Raw genomic sequence first — 15,086 nt, 5'->3', positions numbered from 1 at the left:
AATGAGCCCCTATCTTAGCACTCTGCAGTTCCCTTTACTTCACAGACTACCTTGAGATGACTGACTGATGTGTCTGCTTCCCTAGGATGTTGTAAGCTGCTTGGTAGCTTAACTTTCACCTTGTTGAATTTTATACTCCTTATACTGACAAGTGCATATAAATGAACTGAAAAATAAGAAAAGACTTACCGCTGCATTAATCTCATATACAAAATTTACTCTTTGAGATTTAACTGAAAGAAAAACTATGATTGGAGAGGGGAGATAGAATGTTTGGAGAAGGCCACATAGTATAGAGATAAACAGAATGGAGTTAGCATATATAAGTTCAAATTTTGTTTCTGTGACATGGTATCTATTTGAAATAGAAAAGTTTCATAATTTTTTTTTTCATTCCTGAACTTTATCATCTTTAAAATAGATATGGCAATAGATTTCATTTGTTGTGTAAAAAATAAGTAAACTATTGAATGCAAAACACTTGTAAAAATGCTTGATGCTTAGTGAGCGCTAATAAGTCAGCTATTATTAGTTTTAGAATAGTACAAATAGTAGTAACAGCAGCAGTAGTAATTCAAGTGCTAACTTTAAATTAAAAAACAAAAAGAGAGAAATAAAGTTTGGAGTTAGATTTGGCATTCATCTAAATTTATATTTTTCTCCTTACCTTCTCCATCTCAGCCTCTCATGAAAAAACACAATCATTCAAGCTTGGTTGAATTTGTGCTCCTTGGTTTCCCTGAAGGAGGACCTGTCACAGGCTGGCTTTTTGTCCTGTTGTTGGTGGCATACCTGTTCACTGTCTGTGGCAACATGCTCATCTTCTTAGTCATACGATTAGATGTAGCCCTACACACACCCATGTACCATTTTATCAGTATTCTCTCCTTCTTGGAGCTCTGGTATACAGCTACCATAATCCCCAAGATGCTAGCTAATCTTCTCAGTGAGAAGAAGACCATATCTTTTGCAGGATGCCTCCTTCAGACCTACTTCTTCCACTCCCTAGGAGCCTCTGAATGCTGCCTTCTTACAGCCATGGCCTATGACCGATACCTGGCTATCTGCCGGCCCCTCCACTACCCTGCAATTATGACCCCAACACTCTGTGTGAAGATAGCTGCTGGTTGTTGGACTTGTGGTTTCCTGTGTCCCATTTCTGAAGTCATCCTGGTCTCCCAGCTCCTTTTCTGTGGCTACAATGAAATTGAACACATCTTCTGTGACTTTCCACCTCTGCTGACCCTGGCCTGCAAAGGCACAACCACTAATGTCCTGGTGGACTTTACCATCAATGCCTTTATTATCCTTATTACCTTCCTTTTTATTATAGTTTCTTATGGAAGAATCATTTGGACCATACTGAAAATGAAAACAACAGCAGGAAGAAAGAAAGCCTTTTCTACATGTGGCTCACATCTCATTGTGATCCTCATCTTCTTTGGGAGCATTATCTTCATGTATGTGCGGTTAAAGAAGAGCTATTCACTGACCATTGATCGGACACTTGCTGTAATCTACTCTGTATTAACACCACTAGTCAACCCAATTATCTACAGTCTCCGTAACAAGGAACTCATTAAGTCCATTAAGAGAATCATCTTCCAGAAAGGGAAGAGAGTTAGTGCAACTCACCATTGACCTCCTACCAACATCCTTCCTTGACTTCATTGTTGATCTCATAAATGTTCTATGTACCGTTTTTGTCCTGACCTTAAATAGTCACACATGCAATGGATCTCAAGTCTTATCTTTCAAAGACTTTATTTTTTTTTATTTTGTTTTGTAAATCTTTGCTTTCCATTCTTTATTTTATTAGTGTTTTCTACACTTAATAATACACTAGTATCTCCATTATTATTATAATTTTATTAAATTTATTTGAGTGACATTGTTAATAAAATTAGTTTTCAAGTGTGCAGTTTTATAATACACCATATGTACATTACCTTGTGTGATCACCACCCAAAGTTAAATTTCCTTCCACAAAGGGGATCAAATATATGGTGACAGTAGTATATTCATTCTTAAAAAAAAAGCATACAAAAGACCTAGCCACAGCTGTATGATTAGAAAAAAAATTATAGCCATCCACATTGGAAAGGAAGATGTAAAACTCTCATTATTTGCAGATGACATGATATTATATACAAAAAATTCTGAAGACTCCACCAAAAAATTATTAGAACTAATAAATAATTCAGTAAAATCACAGAATACCGAATCAATATACAAAAATATGTTGCATTTTTATACATGAATAATGAACAATAGAAGGGGAAATTAAAAAACTAATCCCATTTACAATTGCATTAAAAAACATAAAATAGCAAGAAATACATTTAATAAAAGAAATGAAAGACCTATACTCTGAAAGGTATAAGACATTGGAGAAAAAAAATTGAAGGAGATACAAATAAACGGAAAGATATATCTTGCTCATGGATTGGAACAATTAATATTAAAAAGTTTTTACTATTTAATTTAATATACATATTTCATGCAATCCTTATTAAAATATCAATGGTATTCTTCTGAGTATTAGAACTAATCCTAAAATCTACATAGAACCACAAAAGTCTTGAATAGCCAAAAAGCAATTTTAAGAAAGAAAAGTGGGAAATATCACTCTACCTGATATCAAACTAAACTACAAGACTACAATAATCAGCATGATACTGGGATAAAATCAGATATATAGATTGATGCAATATAATAAAGAGCCCCAAAATAAAATTTTTGCTTATACAGCCAATTTACCCATGATGAAGAAAGGAAGACTCTACAATGGGGTAAAGGCAGTCTCATCAATAAGTGATATTGGAAAAATGGGATAGATACATGCAAAAAAAAAAAAAATGAAGTAAAACCACTTTATTACACCACATACAAAAATAAACTCAAGTGGATCAAAGACTTTAAAGACCTGAAAACAAAACTTCTAAAAGAAAACATAGGAAGTAAACTCCCTGGAATTGTGCTTAGTAATATTTTTTTCTGATATGTTGCCTTAAACAAGGGCAACAAAGATAAAAATAAACATATGGGCTACTACTGTCATACTCTCCCAGACTGATCACCATGGAGTCCCAGGCGAATCTGAGCAAGCCCTACCAAAATTGTCACTAACACTGCCAGAAACTGAGACTGAGGGTAGCTAGCATGATTAAACATCTATAAGAAAATAAAAAGACATTTTTAAGGCTTTATATAAAGCAGGGATCCAAGAGGCTTAGATGCCATCTACTGGAAACCAAAAGAAAAGCGCCTTCTTTGTAGCAGGCTAAAGGGAGAACTTTATATAATAAATCTTTCTGGATTGAAAAAAAAAAAAAGCAGAATACACTTTCATTAATGCCTAGGCAGAGAAATAATCCATTAAACACCATGAACAACCAAGGTGACAAGGCATCTCAGAAAAAAAGAGAAATATCTCTAGAAAATAAGCTTACATACATAGAAATATGGAACTTAAATGACAGAATTCAAGATGGTATTTCTGAAAAAACTCAGTGAATTCTGCAATGAGTGATATCAATAATTTCAGGTATTGATGAAATACCTAGAGGAGCAGAGCAAGGAGATTGAAACCCTAAAAAGAACCAAATATAACTTCTGGAGATGAAGAACACACAGCAAGAGTTGAAAAATGAAATAACAAGCTTGGGAAATAGAGTCGACCAAATGGAGGAAAGGATCAGTAATATTGAAGACAGACATCTAGAAATAAATCAGAAAGAACAAGAGAGAAACTGAAGAATGAAAATAATGAAAGAGAAATTCAAGAACCAGCTGACAGCATCAGGAGAGGAGACATAAGAATAATGGGCAATATCAAAGGCGAGGAAAATGAGCAGGGACTAGAAAGCATTTTCAGACAAATAGTTGACAAGAATTTCCCAAATCTAAGGAATAAGCTGGAGCTTGGAATTCAAGAAGTCAACAGAACACCGAATTATCTCGACCCAAAAAGGCATTCACCAAGACATATTGTATTAAAATTATCAAAAATCAATGACAAAACAGAATTCTCAGTGCAGTCAGGGAGAAGAAAACAGTAACTTATAGCAGAAAACCCATTAGATTTTCCTCAGTCTTCTCAGCACAAGACAGAAAGGAATGGAATCAAATATTTAAACTATGAAGTGAAATGACATACCAATTAGAATAATGTATCCAGCTAAGCTCTTCTTAGATAGGAAGGAGAAATAAAGACCTTTCTAGACATACAAAAATTGAGAGAATTCTCCACTACGAGGCCTGCACTACAGGAAATACTGAAAGGGGTCAGCTAATCTAAAACAAAATAACAACAACAACAACAACAATAACAAAAACATAATTAGGAGTAGAGTGACTATCAGGCAAATAGAAGCAGAGGAGAGTAACCCTTACAGAGAACAGGCCATTAAGCTTAAATAATAAGAAGAGAATTACTTTAGCAAGATAGTAATGAACATTCAGTATACATAGGAACAAATTGAGATAACAATGACTAAAGAGGGGATGATTCAAAGATACAAATTCGCAAAGGAGAATGGAGATAAGGTACATGCAGAAGAAAATGGATGACTATATATACATCACGATCCTTTACATACTCATAATGGTAACCACACAACAAAGATTCAGAACCAAAGTATATAACATAAAACAAGAAGGATCAGAGAGAAAACCCACATAGCCAATCAAAATAAAGAAAACAGAAGCACAAGGACAAGGAAGCAATGGAAACACTGAGCTATCAGAAAGCAAAAGATAAAATGGCTATAAGAAGATATCATATTTCAATAATCACTCTAAATGCAAAAGGATTGAACTTACCAATAAAAGGTACAGAGTGGCAGAATGGATCAAAAAACAAAACCCAACCATATGCTGCCTCCAGGAGACATACCTCAGCTCCAAAGACAAATACAGACTCAAAGTGAATGGTTGGAAAATGATATTTCAAGCATATGTCATTCAGAGAAGCGTGGAAGTAGTGGTATTAATATCAGACAAAATAGACTTCAAAATAAAAAAGATAAAGGAAAATACTGAGGGACACTTCATAATGATAAAAAGAATCATGGACCAAGAAAACATAACACTTATATATCTATACTTCCAATTAGGGAGCCACAAAATATGTAAAGCAATTACTAACAGAACTAAAGGGAGAAACAGACCAAAACACTATTTTAGTAGGGGACCTAAATACCCCACTGTTGGACATGGAAAGATTATTCAAACAGAAAATCAATAAGAGAATACCATTCTTAAATGACACATTAGACCAACTGGAAATAATTAACATTTACAGAGCCTTCCATCCCAAAACGGCTACTTATACATTCTTCTCTACTTCACATGGAACATTCTCAAGAATCAACCACATACTAGAACACAGAGATAGCATAAACAAGTATAAGAGGGTTGAAATCATACCAACCATATTCTCTGATCATAATGCTTTGAAAGTAGAGATCAAATGCAGAAAGAAATCAGGAAGAACCACAAATACATGGAGTTTAAATACCATGGTACTGATGAATAACTAGATCTGAAAAGAAATAAAAAGAGATCAAGAGATATACAGAAACAAAAGATAATGATAGTAAAACATATTAATACTTTTGGACATGGCAAAAGTGGTCATAAGAGGAAAGGTCATATTATTACAGGCCTATCTCCAAAAATAAGAATGAGCCCAAATAAACAACCTAACATTTCATCTTAAAAAACTAGAAAAGGAAGAACAAATGAAGCCTAAAGTCAGCAGAAGGAAAGAAATCATCAAAATTAGAACAGAAATAAAATAAATCAAAAAAAAAATAGAAAAAATAAATGCAACAAAGAGCTGGTTTTTTGAGAAGATTAATAAAATTGACGAACCCCTGGCTAGACTCACTAAAAAAAAAAGAGAGAAAGGACACAAATAAAATCAGAGATGAAAGAGGAAAAATTATGATTGATATTGCAGAAATACAAAGGCTCATACAAGAATACTATGAAAAAGTATATAACTCCAAATTTAATAACCTAGAAGAAATGGACTGGTACTTTGAACAATACAAACTTCTTAGACTGAATCAAAAAGAACTGGAAAATCTAAATAGGCTGATCAGCAGTATGGAAATTGAAACAATCATGAAAAACTACCAAAAAGTAAAAGTCCAGGACCAGATTGCTTCACTGGTGAAGCAATTCTACCAAACATTCAAAGAAGATTTAAGACCTATTCTCCTCAAACTCTTCCAAAAAGTTGAAGAGGTGACAATACTTCCAAGCTCATTTTATAAGGACCATATTATCCTGTTACCAAAACCTGGTAAAGATAACACACAAAAAGAAAACTACAGACCAATATCTCTGATGAGCACAGAGGCAAAAATTTAGTGAAGTGAATACACCAACGTATTAAAAAGATTATACACCACGATCAAGTGGGCTTCATCACAGAGGCACAGGGATGGTTCAAAATACTCAAATCGATTAATGTGATACACCACATAAACAAATTAAAAAATAAGAAACATATGATCATATCAATAGTTGCAGAAAAAGCCTTTGACAAGATACAGCATCCATTTATGATAAAAACACTTAACAAAATTGGTATAGAAGAAAAGTACTTTAACATAATAAAAGCCATCTATGACAAACCCTCAGCCAACATTATACTTCATGGTGAAAAACTAAAAACCTTTCCTCCAAGATCAGGGACAAGAAAGGGCTGTCCACTATTGCCACTGTTATTCAATATAACATTGGAGATCCTAGCGAGTGCAATCAGGCAAGAGAAAAATATAAGAGACATCCAAAGAGGAAACGAAAAATTTAAACGGTCACTATTTGCGGAAGACATGATTCTCTATATAAAAAGCCCTATAGACTTCATAAAACCCACTACTAGAAATAATAACCAAATACAGTAAAGTTTCTGGATACAAAATCAATGTTCAAAAATCCAAAGCATTTCTATACTCTAATCATGAATTGTTAGAAAAAGAAGTGGAAAAATTAATTCCTTTTGCAATTGCAACAAAAAAGAATAAAATGCCTAGGAATATATTTAACGAAACGTGAATGAACTATATAATGAAAACTGTAAGACCCTATTAAAAGAAATCGAAGAATATACAAAAAAATGGAAAGATATTTTGTGTTCTTGGATTAGAAGAATCAACATAGTTAAAATGACCAAATTACCTAAAGCATTATACAGATTTAATGCAATCTGGATTTTTGAACATTGATTTTGTATCAAAATCTGATCAGCACTTTTTAAAGAAATAGAATAAAAAATCCAGATTTGTATAGAAGCACAAAAGACCCTGAATTGCCAAAGCCATTATGAGAAAAACGAGGCTGGAGGCATCACTCTGTTCGACTTTAAATTATAGTACTAAACGACATTAATCAAAACAGCATGGTATTGGCAGAAAAACAGACACATGGACCAGTGGAATAAAATCCAGAGTTCAGAAGTAAACCCATATTTATATGGGCAAATAATTTTAACAAAAAGCAAAAAATATGCAGTGGAGAAAGGAAAGCCTTTTCAATAAATGGTGATGGGAAATCTGGAAAGCCACTTGCGAAAGAATGAAACTAGACTGTTGTCTATCACCACACACCAAAATTAACTCAAAATGGATTAAGGACCTGAATATAAGATCTGAAACAATAAAATGCATAGAAGAAAACCTAGGAACAAAACTCAAGGACCTTGAACATAAAGAGAATTTTATGAATTTGACTTCAAAGGCAAGGCAAGTAAAAGCAAGTGATGAATGGAACTACGTCAAACTAAAAAGCTTCTGCTCAGCAAAAAGAAACCATCAACAAGGTAAAGAGACAACCACCTGACTGGGAAAATATATTTTCAAGCAACAACTCCAATAAGGTCCTAATATCCAAAATATACAAAGAACTCATACAACTTAATAACAATAAAAAAAATAATAATAATCCAATCAAAAAATGGGCAGAGGACCTGAACAGACACTTCTCCCTAGAGGAAGTACAAATGACCAACAAATATTTGAAAAGAAGCTCAATATTGCTAGCTATTGGGGAAATGCAAATCAAATCCACAATGAGATACCATCTTACACCTGTTAGAATAGCTATAATCAGCAAGACAATAATAAATGTTGGAGATGATGCGGAGAAAAAGGAACCCTCATACGCTGCTAGTGGGACTGCAAATTGGTACAGCCAGTGTGGAAAACAGTATCGAGGTTCCTCAGAAAACTAAGAATTGATCTACCATATGATCCAGCAATCTCTCTACTGGATATTTATCCCCAAAGACTGAAAATCTGTATCCAAAAAGATATTTGTACACTAATGTTCATAGAAGCATTATTTACAGTGGCCAAGACATGGAAGCAACCAAAGTGTCCTACGATAGATGATCGGATAAAGATGCTGTGGAACATATATACAATGGAATATTACTTAGCCATAAGAAGAGATGAGATACTGCCATTTGTGACAACATGAATGGACCTTGAGATAATCTTGCTAAGTGAAATAAGCCACACAGAAAAAGTTGAAAATCACATGATAGCACTTGTATGTGTTATACAAACTTAAAAGCAGCACATGAACAGGACAAACAAACAGAGACACATGGACATGGACTATAGACTAGTGATTACCAGAGGGTAGGACGTGGTGGAGAATTGGGAAGGTAAATGTGGTAAAAGAGGGTCAAATATAAGGGGTTAGGGGGAGGGTGAAATGGGTAAAGTGGATCAAATGTATGTTAGCTGAAGGAAACTAAACTTTGGGTGGTAAATATACAATAGAATATACAGGTGTCAACTTATCATGTACACCTGAAAATTATATAATTGTATTAATGAATGTTACTCCAATAAACTTAATTAAAAAAAAAAAACATGTGGGATTATATCAAACTAAACAAGTTTTTGCACAGCAAGGAGACGATTAATAAACAAGAAGGAACTGACTAAATGGAAGAAGATATTTGCAAATGATATATCCAATAAGAGATTAATATCCAAAATATATAAGAATTCATATAGCTTAATACCATAAAAAATTATCCAATTAAAAAATTAATAGAAGATCTGAGTAGTCATTTCTCCAAAAAGGTATATAATACTTAAGTGTATAAAATCCTATTCGGAATAAGAGTTGCAATTTCCTACGTCTGTCTGCCTGTTAGTCATCTTACTTACAGTTTTGTATCTTTTGTTTTAGGTAGAATGACCCCTGTAGTATTTTCTGTAATGCAGGACTTATGGTGAAAAATTTCCTCAGCTCTGAAAAGATTTTCATTTCTCCTTCATGTTTAAAGGATAACTGTGCTAGATATATTATTTCTGGCTGGTAGTCTCTCAATAGTTTAAATATTTGTTTCCTATTCCTCTTAGTTTGTAGAGTTTCTGCTTTATAATCTGACAATAATCTAATAGGATTTTCTTCATAGGTTACTATCTTCTTTTCCCTGGCTACCTTTAGAATTCTTTCTTTGTCATTAATTTTTGACCATTTTAATATAATGTGTCCAGGATAAGGCTTTATGGGTAAGATAATTAGTTGTTCTGTTTGTTTCTTGAATTTGAGGATTCAGTATTTTTCATAGGTTTGGGAAGTTTTCATCAACTATTTGTTTGAATAGGTTCTCTGTTCCCTTTTCCCTTTCTTTTTCTGGTATACCTATTATTCTTATGTTACTCTTTCTGATGGAGTCAGATAGTTCTTGTAGAGTGTTGTTTTTGTTTTCTTTTTCCACCTTTTTTTTTTTTACTCTTTTTATTTCTTTTCACTCTCTTTTCCCATGTGTTATTTCCGAATTTCCATCTTCGATATCACTAATTCTTTTCTCCATCTGGTCAGCTGTATTTTCTAAGCTCACTATTTCATTCTTCATCATTTTCTTTGAGGTCTTCAACTCCAGAATTTCTATTTTGTTGTTTTTCTAAGTTTCAATTTCTTTGGTAATGTATTTTTTATCATTAATTTTATTTCTGAGTTCATTAAACTGCCTATCTGACTTTTCTTGTATACAGTTGAATTTTTTAAAACTGCAAATTTGAGCTTTCTGTCATTTAAAAAAGTGACGAAGAAAACATTAGCTACTGCAACTCAGAAATGAACTCACAGCATAAGCAGGGATAATTTGTGACAACAAAAACAGAAAAAGAGAGGGAATAAAAGTCTGCATTTACAAATGGGAATGGATGTAAGATGCATGTAGAAGAAAGGACTACTGTATATATGAAACCTTCTTTTACATTAACTTACACACACACAATCTAGAAAACACATGTAACATAAAAAAGAGGGAACAGGCAAAAAATTATATAATATCACCAAACAAAAATGCAGACAGAAACACAGGGGCAAAGAAACAATGGAGACACTGAGCTACCAGAAAACAAAATATGGAAGGGATATAAAAAATTCTCATATATCAATTATTACCCTAAATGTAAATAAACTAAACTCACCAATCAAGAGGCACAGAGTAGCAAATTAGATTTAAAAAAATCAGAGGGGAGAGGAAAAAATGACATAGATGATAGAGGCTCTGTTCATCCCTCTTGAGACCAAATAAAAGCTGTGACAGAAACAAGGCGCAAACAGCAAAAAAAAAAAAAAAAAAAAAAAAAAAAAATCTTCTGGAATCTATATGAACAAGCCCTACAACTAGGGAAATAACAAATAACCCTACAATGGGAGGAGGTAAGATGGGACAAGGACATGAGGCTGCCCGGTCCTGAGTGACCGAGTGAGACAGAGGCCATAGCAGCAGCCAGCAGCTGTAGACACCTCTTAAGAGAGCCATTCACAGTGACAGACCTGCTCACTCTGAGCACCTGCACCGGTTGGCTGCACAGGGGGCACCAGGGACTTAGAGGGACAGTGAGTTGTCAGGTTGAGACACGAAGGCAAGACTTTGTATAGAAGTGCCAGCAATATCCATTGTTCTTCTATTGAGCCCCCACCCACCCCACCCCCATCCCCCAGTGTGTGGATTCAGAGCTGCCATAGCGGAAATGTCATCAAACTGGATAACAAAAGTCACTATACTCAGAGAATTCTCTGAAACTCTGCCTCCCCCAACTTGTAACCCTACCCAAGCCACATCCAGGTGTGTCCTCAGCAAGTCAGGCACCCCTTACTGAGCAGCACCTAGACTCACACTGCTGGCAGGTGACTGTGGGTTCTGGCGTGGCCATTTGAGGCAACTGTAAGTACAGCATCTGTGGATCGCTTGCTGATTCTTAACGGGTGGCCCTGGAGGGGCACTGCCTCGGGCTAAAGTTGGCCTATAGCTAAATCTCTCTCAGGATTGTGCCACTGGACACCTACCTCACATAACCACATTAACAAGACCGAGAAAATTAAAGGCTTTGTTTAGTACATAGAAACAGACACAGAAAGGCAGCCAAAATGAAAAAAAAAAAACAAGGAAGCAGAAACATATGAGAGAATAGAACAAAGATCCAGAAATAATGGAGTCAAGCAACCTAACATATGCAGAGTTTAAAACACTGGTTATAAAGATGCTCAATGAACTTAGGGGAAGTGTAGATGAATTCAGTAAGAACTTTAACAAAGAGATAAAAAACATGAAAATGGAAATTATAAAAGAGAACGAGTCAGAAATGAAGAACATATTATCTGAGATGAAAAGTATATTAAATAGAATAAATGAATAAAAAAGAAGATCAAATGACCTATATAGAGGATGGGAAACCAAGGACTCTAATTCAGAATGGCAAGAAAAAAGAAGCCAAGACTATAATAATAATTTAAGGAGCCTATGAGACACTATTAAATGAAAAAAAAAAAAAAAAGTCACGTCATAGGGTACCGAAAGGAAAACAAGATGTTGAAGAGGTATTTAAAGAAATAATGATGGAAAACTTCTCTAACATAGTAAAAGGAATAGACAAACAACCCCAGGAAGCTCAGAGAGTACCAAAAAAGATGAACCCAAAGAGGCCCACACCAAGACACATCATTTAAATGCCAAGGGTTAAATATAAAGAGATAATCTTAAAAGCAGCAAGAGAAAGGCAATTAGTTATCTACAGGGGAGCACCCATAAGACTGGCAGCTAATAGAATTCTTTATTCAGCAAAGCTATCATTTAGAGTTGAAAGACAGACAAAAATGAGCTGAGAGAATTTATCAACACCAAGCCAGTATTATAGAAAATGTTGGAGAGACTTCTTTAAGAAGAAAAAAAACATGTATCAAAAACAGGAATAAAGAATAGTAATAAGCACATTCTTACCAATAAGTACCTCAAATGGAAAAGAATTAAGTGCTCCAACCAAAAGATTGGTTGAATGGATAAGAAAACAAGATGCTGCCTACAAGAGACTTACTTCAGATTAAAAGAAGCTCAAAGACTAAAAGGAAGGGGATGGAAAAAGTTGTTGCCTTGATGAACTTAGAGGATATTGCATTGAATGAAATGAGTCGGATAGAAAAAGACAAATATCGCATGATTTCACATACATGTGGAATCTAAAGAGCAAAATCAACAAAACGATAAAAGCAGAAATAAACTCATATATAGAGAGAATATTTAGAGGTATACTAGATGAGAGGGGGGTTGGGGGGACAGCAAAAAAAAAGGCAAGATGATTAAGAGGTACAAATAGTTGCAGATTAGACATGGAGATGTAGAGTGTAGCATGGGGAAGATGGTTAATAATGTCATACTAAATATATAAGGGGGAAGAAGGGTACTAGATTTAGTGGGGTGATCACTTTGAAAGTTATGTGGATCATTGGTCACTATGTTATACAACTGAAAATGGTATATTATTGTATGCTAACTATAACTGAAAAAAATCATTGAATTGTACATTGTAAATATAAGTGACAAATTGTCTATTATATTTCAATAGAGCCAAAAAAATATGCTGCCTTAAAAAAATACTTCACAGCTACAAAAAGAAATATAGACTCTTAAGAATGGAAAATGATTCTCCAAGCAAATGGTATCCAGAGTAAGTGGGCATAGTGTACTTATACCTGACAAAACAGACTTCGATAAAAAAAAAATTTTTTTTTAAATAACAAAAGAAAAAAATGGATATTTCATAATATTCAAGGGAACAATACAATCAAGAAAACATAACATTTATCAGTATGTATTCTCTCAAACATGGAACACCAAAAATATACAAAGCAGGAAGAAGCACAAATATGTAGAGATTAAACAATGTGCTACTGAAGAATAACTGGGTCAGAGAAGAAATAAAAGAAAAGACTAAGAGATACATAGAAACAAATGAGAATGAAAATACAATATATTAAAACTTTTGGATACAGCAAAAGTGGCAATAAGAGGAAAGTTCATATCATTACAGGTCTATCTCCAGAAATAAAAATGAACCCCAAATAAACAACCTTACATTATATTTTTAAAAACTAGGAAAAAAAGAATAAATGAAGCCCAAAGTCACCAGAAAGAAGAAAATAAAAATTAGAGAATTAAATGAAACTGAGAATCAAAGGACAATAGATAAAATTAATGCAATGAATAACTGGTTCTTTGAAAAGATCAATAAAATTGACAAACTTCTGCCTAGACTGACTAAGGGAAAAATAGAAAAGACACAAATAAACAAAATCAGAAATGAAAGAGGAAAAGTTATGACAGATACCACAGAAATAAAAAGTATCATATCAGTAAAATTAATGCAACGAATAAATGGTTCTTTGAAAAGATCAATAAAATTGACAAACTTCTGCCTAGACTGACTAAGGGAAAAATAGAAAAGACACAAATAAACAAAATCAGAAATGAAAGAGGAAAAGTTATGACAGATACCACAGAAATACAAAGTGTCATACCAGTATACTATAAAATATTATATGCCACCAAATTTAATAACCTAGGATAAATGGACAAGTTCTTAGAAATATAAAACCTTTCTCTACTGAATCACAAAAAATACCTAAAAAATCTAAGTAGATCAATCAACAATAAGGAAATTGAAACAATCATCAAAAATCTCCCCAAAAGGACCAGATGGCTTTGATAGTGAATTCTACCAAACATTCATAGATGATTTAATACCTGTTCTCAAATTCCTTCATAAAATTGAAGAAGAGGCAGTACTTTCTAACTTATTTTATGGGACCAATATTACCCTGATACAAAACCTGGTAAAGATAACAAGCAAAAATTAAACTATAGACCAATATCTCTGATGAATACAAATGCAAAATCTTAAACAAAGTACTAGCAAATCAAATGTAATACATTGAAATCACAATCAAATGAGGTTCATTCCAGGGCACAAAGATGATTTAACATATGCAAATCTATTAATGTTATATACCACATAAACAAAATAAAGGATAAAAACCATATGATTATATCAGTAAATGCAGAAAATGCTTTTGACAAGGTATATCATCCATTTATAATTAAAACATTTAATAAAATGGGTGTAGAAGGAAAGTACCTCAACATAAAAAAAGGTATATATGACAAACTCTTAGCTAATATCATACTTCATGGTGAAAAACTGAAAGCTTTCCTTCTAAAATCAGGAAAAAGAAGCATGCCCACTTTTACTACCCTTATTCAATACAGTATTGAAAGTCCTTGCTAGAGCAATCAGGCAGGAGATAAAATAAAAGGCTTCAAAACGGAATGAAGAAGTCAAATTGTCACTTTCTGTAGATGACATGATTCTCTATATAGAAAATCCTAAAGACTCCACTGAAAAACTGTTAGAAACAATAAACACATATAGTAAAGATGAAGGATACAAAATCAATGTGTAAAAGTCCATGGCATTTCTATACACCAAGAATAAATTTTCAGAAAAATAAATTTAAAAATTTCATTTTGCAATTGCAAAAAAAAGGATAAACTTCTTAGGTATAAACCTAACAAAGCATGTGAAGGACCTATACACTGAAAACTGTAAGATATTATTAAAAGAAATTGAAGACACACAAATTAAAAGATATTCCATGTTCATGGATTGGACTAATTAACATAGTTAAAATGGTCATATTACCCAAAGCAATATATAGATTTAATGCACTCCCCATTAGAATCACAATGGCATTTAAAATATATA

At 33.4% G+C, this 15,086-nt stretch overlaps 1 protein-coding gene across 1 annotated transcript; it reads left to right on the top strand.

Moving 5' to 3' along the window:
- Positions 1–687: 687 nt before the first annotated feature.
- LOC105300733 (olfactory receptor 6N2-like) lies at positions 688–1,641 on the top strand. Its single transcript, XM_011373106.1, has one exon. It carries the CDS (start codon positions 688–690, stop codon positions 1,639–1,641), a length of 954 nt encoding a protein of 317 aa, XP_011371408.1.
- The last annotated feature ends 13,445 nt before the right edge of the window (positions 1,642–15,086 follow it).

Source organism: Pteropus vampyrus, unplaced genomic scaffold (genome assembly GCF_000151845.1).
Source record: "Pteropus vampyrus isolate Shadow unplaced genomic scaffold, Pvam_2.0 Scaffold217, whole genome shotgun sequence".
NCBI lineage: Eukaryota > Metazoa > Chordata > Mammalia > Chiroptera > Pteropodidae > Pteropus > Pteropus vampyrus.
This window is presented reverse-complemented; position numbering and strand designations above follow the sequence as displayed.